At 38.2% G+C, this 18,474-nt stretch overlaps 1 protein-coding gene across 1 annotated transcript in view; it reads left to right on the top strand.

Annotated features, from left to right (window-relative positions):
* col4a1 (collagen, type IV, alpha 1) overlaps nt 1-18,474 on the top strand; it is an 86,248-nt gene that overhangs the window by 48,847 nt on the left and 18,927 nt on the right. Inside the window, 18 exon segments of the mRNA XM_061879199.1 lie at nt 10,230-10,283; nt 12,055-12,144; nt 12,223-12,267; nt 12,354-12,372; nt 12,375-12,397; nt 12,484-12,546; nt 13,349-13,402; nt 13,503-13,529; nt 13,617-13,691; nt 13,753-13,815; nt 15,232-15,267; nt 15,367-15,405; nt 17,586-17,678; nt 17,762-17,797; nt 17,872-17,931; nt 18,013-18,048; nt 18,186-18,230; nt 18,326-18,358. Coding sequence (XP_061735183.1) covers nt 10,230-10,283; nt 12,055-12,144; nt 12,223-12,267; nt 12,354-12,372; nt 12,375-12,397; nt 12,484-12,546; nt 13,349-13,402; nt 13,503-13,529; nt 13,617-13,691; nt 13,753-13,815; nt 15,232-15,267; nt 15,367-15,405; nt 17,586-17,678; nt 17,762-17,797; nt 17,872-17,931; nt 18,013-18,048; nt 18,186-18,230; nt 18,326-18,358 — 891 coding nt within the window.

Genomic DNA, 18,474 nt, shown 5'->3' with positions numbered 1-18,474 from the left:
CACCCCTGCTCTACTCACTCCGGCACTTACCAAAGGTATGCAGTAAACATTTGAGTGTGATGTAAGCTTGGACCTTAAATCCTACTGAATAGCTCTTAATCTTCTTCCCTTTATGCGATTTCAAATTACCGGTATTGAAATCAGACTCCTCCTTTTTGAAAATGATGACAGTGTAAGTGTCACTCGTGACATCACAAGTTTGACCAGGCGGTAATACTAAGCATGCGCTAATTATTTTGGGAAGCGAGTTTGACCCGGCAGTAATTCAAGGCAGGCGCATACTATATGTTCTGCGGTAATTCAAGGAAATACGGTATGCAGTGCAAATGGCCTCTTATTGATACAACATCCTCTTCAACAAAGATGCCAATAAAACCGATGGTTTAAGACGCTTTAAAATACACCTTTTGGGAGCTTGTCAAACAAAACAGTTTAAAATCAACAACTATATTTGTCTTTTACTTTCTGTCGGTCTGCAGAGACAGGAGAGGGTGTGCCGCTAGGAATTTATTTGATAACCAAAGACAAAGTAATGGTGCAGAAGGGGAGTGAAACAGGAAACACAATAGCAAAACAATCGACAGTTATCCAACACTGTCTGCAGGACAGAATGGCATGTAAAGAAGCCTGATTGGCAACCAAGAACAGGTGTGCCCAGATTGCCAATCGGGACAGGTGACGGGAGTGCAATAACACTTTTCTCCATCCTTGGTGGACATTCAGCGTCATCTGACCTTATTTTTGGACATATTGTAGCCTTGCTGGACGCCCTTCAAGCTTGACGCAAACCTTGTTGTTTTTATGGTCAGGTCACGCCAAATAAACAAAAAAGTGACAAACTTGAGGGTTGTTGCGGGAAAAAAGTTCCCTAAAAAAAGTGGTAAAGGCAAAGCAGTGAGGCCGCTAGCAAAAGTGCTCTTGTTTGTTTCATTATCCGGCTACTTCCTGGAATGCTTGCCAACCCTCCCGATTTTTCTGGGAGACTCCCGTATTTCAGTGCCCCTCCCGAAAATCTCCCGGGGCAAACCATTCTCCCGAATTTCTCCCTATTTCCACCCGGACAACAATATTGGGGGCGTGTCTTAAAGGCACGGCCTTGGGCGTCCTTTACAACCTGTAATCACGTCCGCTTTTCCTTCTTACAAACAGCGTGCCGCTGCAGCTTGTACACACGAGTGAATGCAAGGCATACTTGATCAACAACAACAGCCATACAGGTCACACAGAGGGTGGCCGTATAGACAACTTTATCACTGTTACAAATATGCGCCACACTGTGAACCCACACCAAACAAGAATGACAAACATATTTCGGGGGAACATCTGCACCGTAGTGCAACATAATCACAACATAACTAAAATACGGAACGCCTTGCAACACTAATCCCCCCCCCCCCCCCCAATCTCCCGAATTCGGAAGTCTCAAGGATGGCAAGTATGCTTTCTGGTTCATGGAGTATAACATAAAGAGATACCACGGATGTCCTTTGTGTGTCTGTTATGGTGCCTTGTCGGGTTGTAGGGTATATCGGTATTAGTATAGTACTGCGATACTAAGGAATAATTTTTGGTACAATACTGTCTCTGAAACGTACCGGTCCAGCACCAGCACCCCCCAATTCTCCTTGTAGGACGAGGAATAACTAAACATGCTTCACTACACACCTTAGCTCATCTGCATCAAAATGTAAACAAACACCATTGGTGGAATTATAACTAACATCCACTGTAATGATATCAAGTACAGGAACGTATCTCGTCGATGCTACTATGATTACGTTTCCATTTTTTGGCATCGCAACTTCTTTCATTTTTCAAAAATGTATATTATGTTTGTAGCTGAGATAGGCGCCAGCACCCCCCGCGACCCCGAAAGGGAATAAGCGGTAGAAAATGGATGGATGGATGGAACTCAGGAAATATGTCCCTGGACACATGAGGACTTTGAATATGACCAATGTATGATCCTGTAACTACTTGGTATCGGATTGATACCCAAATTTGTGGTATCATCCAAAACTAATGTAAAGTATCAAACAACAGAAGAATAAGTGATTATTACTTTTTAACAGAAGTGTAGATAGAACATGTTAAAAGAGAAAGTAAGCAGATATTAACAATAAATGAAGAGGTAGATTAATAATAAATGTTCCGCCACTTGTCTTTAATAATTTTGACAACATAATAGAATGATAAATGACACAACATGTTACTGCATATGTCAGCAGACTAAATTAGGGGCCTTTGTTTGTTTACTTAGTAATAAAAGACAAGTTATCTTGTGTGTTCACTATTTTATTTAAGGACAAACTTTCAATAAGAAATATGTGTTTAATGTACCCTATAAGATTGTTTGTTAAAATAAAGCCAATTTTGCCATTTTTTTGTGGTCCCCTTTATTTAGAAAAGTACCGAAAAGTACCAAAATAATATTAGTACTGGAACCAATACATTGATATTGTTACAACTCTCGTGCTAACACTCTTACATTCAGAGATGGGAACATCATTCAAAATATGCCCCTTTATTCTGATCTGCACCACAATTGAGCATGAATGCATGTGTTTTAACAGAAGTAGTCTTCTGGGACCCTAAATTCTTGCCAGGGGCCCACTTTACAGTGTGCAGCCCCAGTTTGAACCCTGCATATTTGTCTTTTTGTCCAATACCTGTATAGCTCCTAGACAAGCTCCCATAGACGTGTGTTTGCGATGATGTCACTTGCTAGGAGAGTGATGTTCCTGGACATTCCTGACTCATGTGTTCCCTTGCATAAATCGTCCTTTTGCTACCATGTGTGTAATACAAGCGCACTTCCAAGTTCCAGCAAAACACTGTTTTGTGTTGCATCCAAGGTTACTAGAACACACCCTGGTGGTTTTTCACAGTTCTTAGGACCCGGAGACTCGTGAGGCTGCCGACATGCAATCGCTCACCTCTTTAATCATTCCACTATAGCATGGGTGTCAAACTCTGGCCCGCGGGCCAAATTTGGCCCGCCGTGTAATTTCATTTGGCCCTTGAGGCAATATCAAATTAACATTAGCGTTGGCCCGGCGGGATTATACAGCGGCAGTGCCACTGTAACACCGCATTTAACGCTTATACTCATACTTGCCAAACCTCCTGATTTTCCCGGGAGACTCCCGAAGTTCCGAAAATCTCCCGGGGCAACCATTCTCCCGAATTTCTCCCCGGACAACAATATTGGGGTCGTGCCTTAAAGGCATTGCCTTTAGCGTTCTCCACAACCTGTCGTTACGTCCGCTTTTCCTCTATACCAGGGGTCGGGAACCTTTTTGGCTGAGAGAGCCATGAAAGCCAAATATTTTAAAACGTATTTCCCTGAGAGCCATATCATATTTTTTTAACACTGAATACAACTAAATGTGTGCATTTTTTAATTAAAACCAAAATTTTTAGAGTATAATAAGTCTCTAATTATTTTTAATAACATTATTTCTTGAACAGGTGTGGTAGAAAATGGTTGGATGGATTACCGTGCTTGAGAATGTTTTATATTTTGAAAGTTATTTTTAACATCGTGATTAACTACAGAATTATTCATTACTTATCGTGTTAAGCAATGTCAGCTAAGATTTATCTGAGAGCCAGATGCGGTCATCAAAAGAGCCCCATCTGGCTCTAGAGCCATAGGTTTCCTATCCCTGCTCTATACATACAGCGTGCCGGCCAAGTCACATGATATATGCGGCTTGTACACACACACACAAGTGAATGCAAGGCATATTTGATCAACCCATACAGGTCACACTGAGGGTGGCCGTATAAACAACTTTAACACTGTTCAAAATATGCGCCACACTGTGAAGCCAGACCAAACAAGAATGACAAACACAATTCGGGAGAACAACCACACCGAAACACGACATGAACACAACAGAACAAATACCCAGAACCCCTTGCAGCACTAACTCTTCCGGGACGCTACAATATCCACCCCCGCTTCCGCCAAACCCCGCCACCCCCCAACCCCGACCACTTCATTATTTTATTTTCAAATTTATTAGCATGTGGAAAAAATTAATGTTGATATTTACATTAGAAGGCTGCAAATAGAAAAGAGGCATTACATTTTTTATTTAAATTTTATTTCTGTGATGTTTTTTTGTTTGTATTTTGAAAGTTGATATTGCACTATTAGGTTATATAAGCGTTGTTTAAGCAAATCAGTGTAACACACTGAGCGATAATTAACGTTTTATTCATTCACTTTCTCTTGCTACTTCAAAGCTTGAATGTTTGATTCATTCCTTATTGTTATTTTACTTTCAATTTTATTATTGGCCTGTGGAAAATTTTTATTTTGATATTTACCTCAGAAGGCTGCAAATAGTAAAGAGGCATTCAATTTTTATTTAAATTTTATTTGATATGCCCGCTTTTCGCCCGATTGTAGCTGAGATAGGCGCCCGCGACCCCAAAAGGGAATAAGCGGTAGGAAATGGATGGATGGATATGCCATTGACATTTTTTAAATATTGTTATTATTATTTAAAACTAAATTTTGTATGTCACTATAAAGATATATAAGCCTCGCTTGTTCAATATTCAATGCAAAACTTGTTTGGGTCCCTATTAAAATGTTAATTTGGCCCACCTTGGCCCGCGGCTTTGTTCAGTTTTAAATTTTGGCCCACTCTGTATTTGAGTTTGACACCCCTGCACTATAGGATTGTCCCGATACCAATATCTTGGTACCGGTACATTAAACATGATTATTATTGCAATCAAAGAAGAATCTTGTCATAAAATAACATAGTGAACACACTAGTCAACTCCTCTTTTAGTTTTAAGTAAGCAAACGAAGGCTCCTAATTAGTCGGCTGACGTATGCAGTAACCTAGTGGTTAGAGTGTCTGCCCGGAGATCGGTAGGTAGTGAGTTCAAAACCCAGACTGAGTCATACCAAAGACTTTAAAAACGGGACCCAGTACCTCCCTGCTTGGCAATCAGCATCAAGGGTTGGATTTGGGGGTTAAATCAACAAAAATAATTCCCAGGCGCGGCCACCGGTGCTGCTCACTGCTCCCCTCACCCCACAGGGGCTGAGGGTGATGGGTCAAATGCAGAGGATAATCTCACCACACCTAGTGTGTGTGTGACAATCATTGGTACTTTAACATTAATATTGTTTCAAATTCCATTGTATTGTTTTGTCAAAATTATGAAGGACAAACAGTAGAAAATTGATTATTAATCTATTTGTTCATTTAATGTTAATATCTACTTGCTTTCAGTTTTAACATGTTCTATCTACACTTCTGTTAAAATGTAATAAGCACTCTTTTGCCGCAGGGCATATAGTATGCGCCTGCCTTGAATTATTGCCGGGTCAAACTCGCTTAGCAAAATAATTAGCGCATGCTTAGTATTACCGCCTGGTCAAATTTGTGACGTCACAAGTGACAATTCCCCTGTCATCATTTTCAAAAATTGAGGAGGCTGATTTCAATACCGGTAATTTGAAATCGCATAAAGGGAAGAATATTAAGAGCTATTCAGTAGGATTTAAGGTCCAAGCTTACATCACACTCAAATTTTTACTGCGTGCCCTTGGTAAGCACCGGAGTGAGAAGAGGTTTTAAAATAATTGGCGCATGCTTACTTTTACTGCATGCCTTTGGTAAGAGCAGGAGTGAGAAGATGTTTTAAATTAATTAGCGCCCCGGCGGCGATTCAAGGAAATACGGTATTCAATTTTGGGGAAAAATGTAGGAAGGCCTTTAAGTTGATCAGAATACTATTGATTTCCCCCCAAAAATAATTGCACACACAAATACAGTACAATCAGTCAGGCCTCTTCAAATAGCATTATGTTGTATTTTTACTTGATTCGAAACTTAACTTCTTATTACACTTGTATGAATGTTAACTTTGCCGGTGCAAATAATGAGGAGTCCTTTTGGACCCCTCATTATTCATTATTATTCCTTTCCATGACACAATAAGTCAGTGGTGTCAAACTCAAATACAGAGTGGGCCAAAATTTAAAAAAGAACAAAGCTGCGGGCCGAGGTTGAACAAATTAACCCTTTAATAGGGATCCAAACAAGTTTTGCATTGAATATTGACCAAGCAAGGCTTATATAACTTTATAGTGACATGCAAAATCCAGTATCAAATAATAATAATTTAAAAATATCAATAGCATATTAAATTAAATAAAAACACGACTTTAATGCCTTTTTTCGGCGGCGGGTTTGAGTTGGGGCGCGGTTTGGTGGTAGCAGGGGTGTATATTGTAGCATCCCAGAAGAGTTAGTGATGCAAGGGGTTCTGGGTATTTGTCCGGTTGTGTTTATGTTGTGTTACGGTGGGGATGTTCTTCCGAAATGTGTTTGTCATTCTTGGTTGCTGTGGGTTCACAGTGTGGCGCATACTTGTAACAGTGTTAACCTTGTTTATACGGCCACCCTCAGTGTGACCTGTATGGCTGTTGAGCAAGTATGCCTTGCAGTCACTTGTGTGTGTGTATGAGCCGCATATATTATGTGAGTGGGCCGGCACGCTGTCTTTATGGAAGAAAAGCGGACGTGGCGACATGTAGAGATCGCCAAAAGCAGTGCTTTTATGGCCCGCCCCCAATATTATTGTCCGGTTGGCAATGGGGAGAAATTCGGGAGAGGCGCTGAACTTCGGGAGTCTCCCCGGAAAATTAGGAGGGTTTACGAGTATGAGTATTAGCTGTGAATGTGGTGTTACAGCGGCGGGCCAGCTCTAATGTTAATTTGATATTGCCTCAAGGGCCAAATGAAATTACACAGCGGGCAAAATTTGACACCCATGTATTAAGTCATGCTTGCACGTTGCAGTGCAATAAATATTGTGAAATAATTTTATATTATTTATATATTATTTTTATTAATATTGGTTCATGAATAATATTATTTAAAAAATACAGACTCTTTCTGTGTAATAAACACCTTAGCGTGACATCCTTAGGGGTGCTTTTCAGCACCTTTCAGGCCCTCCGGATGCAGTTTGCATGTGAGTGATGCTGATGATAGGCCTGCATGTTTCTCGCAACAAAAAAAATAAAAGAATCATGATAATCCAACACCAGGAGCAGCTCTTATTGCTGCGGGCCATACGTTTATTTTCATAAACTTGTGGCTCCTTTTTAGCACAAATCCTCACTTTTGCGTCACACTAATGTGATGTGAAGCAGGTGCGTGCACAAAAGAACGTGCGCTGCAGTGAAAGGTGTATAAAGGGGGAAATGACGCACCTTAGCCAGGCCACATGTGTGAAAGTGGGAGAGATTCCCATGATGTTGCTACGGTGCACATGTTGCTTCACTTACCAGGTGTGTCGCATGAGGATTGCGTGTAAGAATGAAAAAATCAGCATGCAGGTTTCACGCCGAGCTGCTTATTTGTTGCCGCTGTGAGAACGAGCGAGACTTTTCTTGTGGTCTTTTTAGAGCATATCCAGACCCCCTCGCCCCCCCTGCAGTCTCTGACAGAGTTCTGGCTTGGGGCCTTCCACATCAGTCCAGAAACAGCTGCACTATGGAAGGCGGGGAGGGGGGGTAAGTGTATGGGGAGAGTTGCATGCTCCAGGGATCGTCCTCTGGAGACCCCAGAAGAGAGGAAGCAGGGGTGGAAAGGGGTGAGGGTGGGGGGGCTCCGGGACCAGCTGTGTCGATGTCCAGCCTGACGTAGTTGAGACAAATTGGAGAGATTTATCGTAGTTCTCATCATATTACCTTAAAACATTGGCTCACGCCAGTAAAATTAACTTAGGCAGTTGTTTTTTAAATTTTTTTATTTAACTTAGTTACTGAACTTTATCAGGTTCACTCAAACAATAGAGATGTATTTTAATAGAATAAACCAGGGGTCCCCAAACTTTTTGAGACGGGGGGAAAAGGCTGACCAGGGTGTGTGTGCGTGCGTGTATTTGATGAAATTATGGTGTAGGGTTGTTTTTCCAGTGAAAGGAACTTTGAATGCTACAGGGTAGCAAAACATTTTGGACAATTTCGTGCTCCCAACTTTGTGGGAACAGTTTGGAGCGGGCCCCTTCCTCTTCCAACATGACTGTGCGCCAGTGCACCAAGCAAGGTCCATAAAGACATGGATGACAGAGTCTGGTGTGGATGAACTTGACTGGCCTGCACGGAGTCCTGACCTGAACCCGATAGAACACCTTTGGGATGAATTAGAACGGAGACTGAGAGCCAGGCCTTCTCGACCAACATCAGTGTGTGACCTGGCAAACGCACTTTTGGAAGAATGGTCAAAAATTCCTATAAACACACTCCTCAACATTGTGGACAGCCTTCCCAGAAGAGTTGAAGCTGTAATAGCTGCAAAAGGTGGACAAACATCATATTGAAACCTATGAGTTAGGAATGGGATGGCACTTCAAGTTAATATGTGAGTCAAGGCAGGTGGCCAAATACTTTTGGCAATATAGTATATATATAAATATATGTATATAAATATATATACATTTATATATATTTATATACATATATTTATATATATATTGCTATATATATATTCCTCACGCACCACTTCACTAAAACCTCGACACTGCGTGATGATGTCACGTTGTCGATGGTAAAATCAGAAAAGCAGCCAATATTACTTACAGATAATGTGTCATGAGACATGCAAATATAAATTAAATACACAGAGGACATAAGTAAAATAAATTAAATTAACTCAAATATACCTACAAATGGGGCATAATGATGCAATATGTACATACTGCTAGCCTAAATAGCATGTTAGTATCGTTTAGCTTGCTGTCATGCACTTACTAAATATGACTGATTAACACTCCAACAAGTCAATAATATCAACAAAGCTCACCTTTGTGCATTCACGCACAGAATAAAAAGTTTGGTGGACAAAATGAGACAAAGAAGGAGTGGGATAAAACATGTCTTTCTGTGGCAACATCGGCGAAAGGTGTACATGTAAACAAACTACGATGAGTTCAAGGAACGCTGAAAATGGTAGGACAAAACGGCGCTCGCCATATACTCTCATCAGTGAAGCATGTTTAATATGAACAGTGGGATTTCTAACAACTAGGAAGGCTTGTGTCATGTTTGTTCTCCTACAGAAACTATATGAAAATAACATTTTTTTTTTTTAAATATTTTTCCATTTTTAGATATAATTGAAAAAGCTCCAGGGAGCCAATAGGGTGGCGTTAAAGAGCTGTTACAAAGCCGCAGGTTGCTGACCCCCGATCTAATCTGTCTGGGTAAAATCTGAAGGCTATCAAATGAAATCAAGGAGGAACAGGTTACTCTTGGAAATGGCACAAATCTGCAGAACGTGACCTTTTGGATCGTTTTGAGGTTAAAATTGTACATGAAAGATGCAGAGTTGCATGTTAACTGAATTTGGCACACAATTTGCATTTGTATATCGCGGTATGAGGCTAAATTCCTCAAAAATTGCTGTTTGGCCCACGGACCATTGGCACATTTTCACTTTGGCCCTTGTTGGCAAAACGTTTGGGCATCTCTGGTTTAGATACATTTATTAGTATACTGAACATATTTTTTAGTATTTTACATTTCAATCGAAATATCAAAATTGGTTTTTAAAGGTAGATTAATATATATATATATATATATATATATATATATATATATATATATATATATATATATATATATATATATATATATATATGTATATATCTATATATACTTTTTAAAGGTAGATTAAAAATATATATGCTTTTTTTAAGGCAAATTAAGAAAAAAAATATATATATTTATATCTGTATGTATTTATTGTATTTTATAGATTCCCCTGAGATTGTATCAAATTGGGTGGACTTTTTTCTTGTTCTGGTGTGGGATCTGAACCGAGGATGTTGGTGTGGCTTGTGCAGCCCTTTGAGACACTTGTGATTTAGGGCTATATAAATAAACTCTGATTGATCGATTGACTTTTTTTTTGGGGGCTCTCATTCATTATGCAGGTGTACATAATGTTGTGACCAATTATTGTAACCAGAGAGATGGCATTACATATAAATACATTTGTAATAAACCTACACACTGTTATGGTATTTTTATGAAATGTTTGTGCAACCCATGTATTAAAACAAAACTGTTTGTGGTATATACAGTGAGCTGTATATTATTCCCTGTATGTTTGCACTGGACTATACTGTATATTGTACCAGCAGCGGGAAACAATATTAACCTTGCTCTTCCTCTCTTCCCTCAGGGTTGTGGGACATCATGTGGAAAATGTGACTGCAGTGGTGTGAAAGGAGCAAAGGTAAGAAGGACTCCCATCACAATGTTGGCTATGTTTTCTGCAATTTCATGCATACTTTAGGCTTAAGTTTTACTGCTGTTTGGCCCTTTTTTTTTTAGCATATGTCGGTTTTGCATGGCAATAACAACAACAGATGACAGGTGGGGTCAATTCTGGGTGTCAACATGTTCAAAAAGTCCAAACAGATTTGTTTTAATCTCCCAAAAGTGTTGCTCAATGTGAAGGACGCTGCATGATGTTTCCCAGAGCTCAAAACACAACATTTCAACACGACGGATGCAAATCAGGTGTTTAAGTGTTCTGGGGGATTAAGTTTGATCCAAACATGATAAAGTTTTCACAACTCACTGACATTTTTTTTTCCTCCCTCTTGGCTGCTTTGCGAGAACAAGAAGAGCGCCATCATTGAGAAATGCTTCCCTCTTGCGGCAGTTAGTGGGAACAACACCAGAGTGTTTATTATTTTCTCCTTTATGCCTTTATGTGCCAAATATAAAATAGATACCAATTCAAATATCAAATATTGATTAATTCCTTAAAATGTGAAAAAGCCAATTAAAACAATCAAATAATCAATGAAATCCTCCATTTACTGTTAAAATATAAATGTATTATTTAGTAGCGTCTTTATAAGTTGATAGACCTCTGAATAACATTAATAATCATACATGTAGCATATTTTTTAATAGTTTTTAGACCCATTTTTTGGTTCTTCTTTTGTTGACAATGCATACATACTTTTTTGCTTTTATTTTATTCAGCACTACAAATAGTTTGTTGATTTATTTGCAGTGACTCTGAAACACTTTTTCTTTTACTTTTTTATTTTAAATGTTTACACATACTTTTAATATTTTTCTTTGCTGCCACCGTTCACTCTTCTGCAAAAAAAACCCTGCATTTCCAGAAGTGTGACAGATAAACAATTATTTTGTTCTATTTTATTTTATTCTTCTATCTAGTTTTTTTCTTCCTTTATTTTGAGGCATGTATTCATTTACTTAAATTTTTGTGTTATACTATTATTATTTATTATATTAATATGCTAAATCGTCTTTTCTTGACAATGCATTCTCAAAACATACTACTACTACTACTAATAATAACATCAATAATAGTAATATTATTCTAGAAGTGTGACGGATAAACAATAATTTTTTTCTGTTGTATTTTATTATTCCATCTATTTATTTTCTTTTTTTGAGGCATGTAGTCTTTTATTTTTATTTTTGTGATTGTATTATGTATTATATTAATATGCTATATTGTATTTTGTTGACAATGCATACACAAAACATAATAAAAATAATGTAACCCCGAAAGGGACAAGCGGTAGAAAATGGATGGATGGATAACCTAAATAATAATAATTATTAGAATTAAAATGTTTTATTAGTATACAGTGCTGCTAATAGTTTGCGGATTTTAAATTGTTTTAATTTTTAAACAATTATTTTTCCTTTTTTAACTGTAAATAAATACAAACATTGTTATTATTTATCGATGCTGGTACCATTGACTTTTCTGCAATAACAACACACTTTCCAATTATTACTTGTATTTCTGTTTTTGTAAATATGTATAAAGACCTTGTAATGTTATCTTATTTGCTGATTTATCTTGTGAGATAAATACTTGATTATTTAATTCAAATTATTTTGGTCATCAATTATTTTTACTACTTAAAGTAAATTTTATTTACTATAGTTTGCTATGACAAAAGCTTTAACATACTACGTATTGATTGTCGGATTGAAATTGTTATCCTCAGGGTGAGCGTGGGCTCTCCGGTCTTCAAGGTAATATGGGATTCCCAGGACTGCAAGGACATGAGGGGCCCCCCGGACCGATGGGTCCCAAGGTTAGCATACATATGTGAACATATTCTCAATAAAATGTATCATTTTCATTAATTTTTGCATGTGACTTTCTCCCTCAGGGAGATCCAGGTCAGTTTGGTGCTCCTGGAGTAAAAGGAGTCCGGGTAAGCATCTTGGGGGGGAAAAGACGGCATGTTTTGATTTTGTATTTTTAATCAAAATTAAAACTAACGTGTTTGTCTTCTTGCAGGGTCCTCCTGGTCTTCCAGGGTTCCAGGAAACCCAGGTTTACCAGTAAGTGGATATTCCCCTTGTGAATTATTGGTAATTAACATTATTATTATGATTATTACTAAACTTGCTATTCTTCTTCAATTAAGGGAATCAATGGAAACGATGGTCCACCTGGTCCTCACGGTATTCCAGGATGCAACGGCACTAAAGTAAGCCACTTAGGATAGGATAGGATTGGATAGGCCTTTATTGTCATTGCACAAGTACAACAAAACTTTGTTTTCAGCACAAACCTGTTCAAGATTAGACAAACAAACAGTGTACAGGGTTACAGAACAAGAACGCTGATGGGTCGCCATAAGGCGCCCGGTAAAAGATGGGAAAAAGGTAAATGCTGGGGAAGGATGAGTAAAAAAAATACAATCTAGACTGGGCTCCTAAGGGGCGCCCAGTCTGGAGTGGGAAAAAACCTCCATAGCAAAGCACATATACATATTACAACATACATCTCGAGATATCTAGCAACAGAGGGAAGGTAGTTCAAGGTCATGGATGGTGGTAGGCCGCAGCTCTTCAGGCGCTGACCATCCATCCATCACCCCTACGGGATTTGCGTCGAGGGCGTTCGTTTTTTTTTTTTTTGGGGGGGGGGGGGTATATTTTTTTGTGGATGTGTGTGTGTGTGTGTTTGTGTGTGTGTGTGTGTGTAAGCCCACAGTGAGTGTCTCTCTGTTCCGCGGCCTTGATGTATTATGCAGTTGCTAGTCCAAAGTCAACAACAACAGGTGTGTGTCCATGAGAGACAAAAAGGGAGTTAGTTGTGTCCTCACTGCAGTGACCTTCGGGAGAGTCTCGAAGCCAGGGAAACAATCCAAGTTAGAATGATTTGTATGCGAGTGAAAAGAAAATTTGCTTTTCACTCTAAATTGTCTACTACTATTCAGCTAATACAAACACCCTGACGGTTAAACATATTGTGGTTCTTCATGTAATAAAAGTTATGTGTTTTAGGGTGATAGAGGGAATGACGGCATTCCTGGCTTCAACGGTCTGCAAGGACCACCTGTAAGCACTCACACTCATTACTACACAAGACACATTAAATTATTTAATGGCCATTTTGCTACATTCAGTTGCCTTTGTGGGCTATTTCCTCTCCTTTCAGGGCATCGCAGGACTTCCTGGAATGAAGGTGCAAGCTGCAATCACATGACACCGACATCAAGAAATCACATATCAACCATATGGATCAGACGTGCTTATCGTATGACTCTTGCAGGGTGATGCAGGTGGTGTGATTGGATTTATTCCCTTGAAAGGAGAGAGAGGCTTTCCTGGCACACCTGGACTACCTGTAAGTTGTTACTGTTCATGCAATATCACACACATTTTGATCACACAATGTCTTTCTCAAGGGTTCCATCGGACCTTCTGGTCCAACTGGTCCTCCAGGACCTCGGGGATACGTAGGACCCAAAGTGAGTTATTCCGACTCGCTCTTTAAGGGGAACATTATCACCAGACCTATGTAAGCGTCAATATATACCTTGATGTTGCAGAAAAAAGACCATATGTTTTTTAACCGATTTCCGAACTCTAAAAGGGTGAATTTGGCGATTGAAACGCCTTTCAATTGTTCGCTGTCGGAGCGATGACCTTTCACCCGTGACGTCACAACAGGAAGCAATCCGCCATGTTCTCAAACACATTACACACACCAAGTCAAATCAGCTCTGTTATTTTCCGTTTTTTCGACTGTTTTCCATACCTTGGAGACATCATGCCTCGTCGGTGTGTTGTCGGAGGGTGTAACAACACGAACAGGGACGGATTCAAGTTGACTTACGTGGAGTGTGCTAATCAGACATATCAATGGTCACGGCATGCTAATCGATGCTAACATGCTATTTAGGCTAGCTGTATGTACATATTGCATCATTATGCCTCATTTGTAGCTATATTTGCATCCAGCCTTTCCCTCCACCCACATTTAATGCCAAACAAACACGTAACAATCGACGGATTCAAGTTGCACCAATTGTCAAAAGATGCGAAAGTCCCTCGTTTGTTCTGTTCTGTCATAGCATCGCTACCGACGATAGCGATGCTACGACAGAGATGTGTGGATATCCTGCGACACTCAAAGCAGATGCATTTCCAACGATAAAGTCAACGAAATCACAAAGGTGAATTTTGTTGATGTTATTGACTTATGTGCTAATCAGACATATTTGCGCACGGCATGACTGCAAGCTAATCGATGCTAACAGGCTATTTAGGCTAGCTGTATGTACATATTGCATCATTATGCCTCATTTGTAGCTATATTTGCATCCAGCCTTTCCCTCCACCCACATTTAATGCCAAACAAACACATACCAATCGACGGATTCATGTTGCACCAGTGGTCAAAAGATGCAATCGTTGGTTAGAAGGCGATCGCCGAATTTGTCCTTGTTGCCGTTGTCTGTCGTGATATGGCTCAATAGCTTCAGTTTCTTCTTCAATTTCGTTTTCGCTATCTGCCTCCATACTCCAACCATCCGTTTCAATACATGCGTAATCTGTTGAATCGCTTAAGCCGCTGAAATCCGAGTCTGAATCCGAGCTAATGTTGCTATATCTTTCTGTTCTATACGCCATGTTTGTTTGACGCAGTGATGTCACAGGAAAACGGACGGGTGGATATAGCGATGGTGAAAATCCGGCACTTTGAAGCAGTTTTTCGGGATATTGCGTGATGGGTAAAATTTTGAAAAAAAATTTGAAAAATAAAATAAGCCACTGGGAACTGATTTTTTGGGGTTTTAACCCTTCTGAAATTGTGATAATGTTCCCCTTTAAATTCACCAAAAAGGTACACAATTCATACTGGTATTGTTGTATTTCCACAGGGTGATCCCGGCCTACCAGGACTCCCTGGAGAGAAGGTATATGGGAAAGATATGAACAACATACGATGTCAATATCAGTATCTGATGATTTTATTGATTTTAATGTTTTCTTTTTACATTTTTTATTCCGCAAAGGGTGACAGACTGGCCTTTGTGAGTGAGAAAGGAGATAAGGTGAGAATTTAATTTTACGAGTATGTCATATGGGTTTATTTATTTAAGTATTTTTGTCCATTAGAGCCAAAATTGTTATCGTATTAAACATGAAAAAAAAAGGTCAATACATTTTTATTTTTGTATTTTATGAGTTATTTAAAAAAAAAATATTTTTTTTTATTATCTGTCTTTGCCATTTGGCTGGGAAATGATTTTTGGGCTTTTTAAAAGCAGTCAACTAGTGGGTTACGACCCAAAAATGGACCAGTTCTATACAATATATATATATATATATATATATATATATATACACACCGTATTTTTCGGACTATGAGTCGCAGTTTTTTCATAGTTTGGCCGGGGGTGCGACTTATACTCAGGAGCGACTTATGTATGAAATTATTAACACATTGCCGTAAAATATCAAATAATATTATTTAGCTCATTCACGTAAGAGACTAGACGTATAAGATTTCATGGGATTTAGCGATTAGGAGTGACAGATTGTTTGGTAAACGTATAGCATGTTCTATATGTTATAGTTATTTGAATGACTCTTACCATAATGTTACATTAACATACCAGGCACCTTCTCAGTTGGTTATTTATGCGTCATATAACGTACACTTATTCAGCCTGTTGTTCACTATTCTTTATTTATTTTAAATTGCCTTTCAAATGTTTATTCTTGATGTTGGGTTTTATCAAACAAATTTCCCCAAAAAATGCGACTTATACTCCAGTGCGACTTATATATGTTTTTCCCCTTCTTTGTTATGCATTTTCGGCAGGTGCGACTTATAATGGCTCGATTCCTGGTTGGATCTCGTGTGAGATCCCGTAACAAATGATGCTTTTGTCAAAGTTGGAATTGCCACAAAATACATTTTAAGAGATTCAACAACACTACTGGCAGACTGAAAGGGATATTGCATGCCACAAATTAGTCATGTTTCATTTGTCCAGTAAACCGCTACGAATGGGGCCATATGAATCCACTTTTTTTAGTTATTTATAAATATTTGTAAGTATTTGTAAAGAAATGTTAAACGAGTAAAAAGCAATATATTTATTATACTTTTTTTATTATCTATCTTTGCCACTTGACTGGGAAATGTCACATGATGTTTGAGCTTTTTTAAGAGCAGTGGGTTGTGATCCAAAGGTGGACCAGTTTTGGTCAGTAAATATATATATATATATATATATATATATATATATATATATATATATATATATCTTGATTGGGTTATCCAGAGAATAGTGCTCGATACCGTGGTAGAGCGCAATATGTAGGTGTGGGAAAAATTACAAGACTACTTCGTCTCTACAGAACTGTTTCATGAGGGAACCCCTCATGAAACAGTTCTGTAGAGACGAAGTAGTCTTGTAATTTTTCCCACACCTACATATATATATATATATATATATATATATATATATATATATATATATATATATATATATATGTATATGTATATATATATATATATATATATATGTATATGTATATATATATATATATATATATATATATATATATATATGTACATATATATATAAAATGTGCGCTGTTTTATATTATATTATACTATTATATTATGTTATATTATATTATACTGTTTTTTATCATGTCATTTAATTCTTGTAAAAATGTAAGTACAGTAAGGAAGGGATTCAAATGGCTCCATTCCTGGTTGGATCTCGCATGAGATCCTGTAACAAATGACGCCGTTGTCAAAGTTGGAATTGCCACAAAACTCACTTTAAGAGATTCAAGACTCTATTGGCTGGCTGAAGTGGATGGTGCATGCCCCAATATCATCTCGTTTCATGTGTCAGGTAAATCGTGACAAATGGAGCCATATGAATCCCCTTTCTACTGTACCACTATGAGACCATTATAAACACTGTATTTTAATATATTTAAACACGTGCAATATTTATTTTGCACTGGAAACCTTTTTAAAAAACTGGATAATATTTATGTTACACACCACTAAATTATATATATTTATGCTGCCTATAATGAGGATATTTTGTCTTCAGTACATGTAACCAAATATTTTACCTTTTGAGAGAAAATGGCCTTACATTTTATTGTTGTTATTATCCAACAATAACCTTATAAACATGTGTTCAGTCTATATAATGTTGTTGATATACTTGTTTTTTTTACCTGATTGTTTTGCGTTTAGGGTGAGCCAGGGTTTCGAGGCCCACCCGGCCCCCCCGGACCGCCGTCACTGGGAGTGGAGGGTCCTGGCACAGATTTCATACCAGGACCACCGGTACTTAAATCATGCTGAGTATCTCTTTATTGCATAATTTACAAATATGTGCATTTGTTAACGTGTTGTTTCTATCTCTAAAGGGAAACCGAGGGTATCCCGGAGCAAAAGGAGACAAGGTTAGTATTTTGTAGTCACACAAAGTGCTGTAGTAATGATAAGGATCTTTCATCAACGTGATATTGCTGTGCAGGGCTGGTGTAATATATCTCAGAATGGCGTGAAAGGTGAACCAGGCCCACCTGGACCATTAGTAAGTGCTAAATTCCAGCATATGTAGTGAAAGTCATCAAATTTGATTGAAAACACGTTTGCATATGATTTCATTTCTTAGGGTAAACCTGGAAAGGAAGGCGAGGAAGGACGGAAGGTAGGAACAGATGATAGTGTTCATATAATTACATGAATTTGTCATTGATCACATTCCAGATATTGGATATTTTATTAACTACATAAGAGTATTTTTTTAAATTGTGTAAAATATAATACATTTGCTTACTTACAAAGGGAGAAAAGGGCTTCCTTGGAAATTCCGGCTACCCTGGACTACAGGTAAACGATGCATCTTTTACATTTACACATCATGTACAGTATTTAAAACCTCAGATTTGGATTATGGTATATTGTGGGGATTTTTTTGTCACTAGGGTGAAAAAGGGGAAAGAGGACCTCCGGGATATGTGAGTAATCACATTCTATTTGTACATTTTCTTTAACTTTGTAAACTACCACACTGTGTCTCCTTTCAGCCCTAATTGCACTTTCAGAAGTTATTGATATTTCATTTTTGTCACTA

The sequence above is a fragment of the Nerophis ophidion genome, linkage group LG19, assembly GCF_033978795.1.
Source record: "Nerophis ophidion isolate RoL-2023_Sa linkage group LG19, RoL_Noph_v1.0, whole genome shotgun sequence".
Classification (NCBI taxonomy): domain Eukaryota; kingdom Metazoa; phylum Chordata; class Actinopteri; order Syngnathiformes; family Syngnathidae; genus Nerophis; species Nerophis ophidion.
The sequence above is the reverse complement of the archived record's forward strand: the minus strand, read 5'-3'. Positions and strand labels throughout refer to the sequence as shown.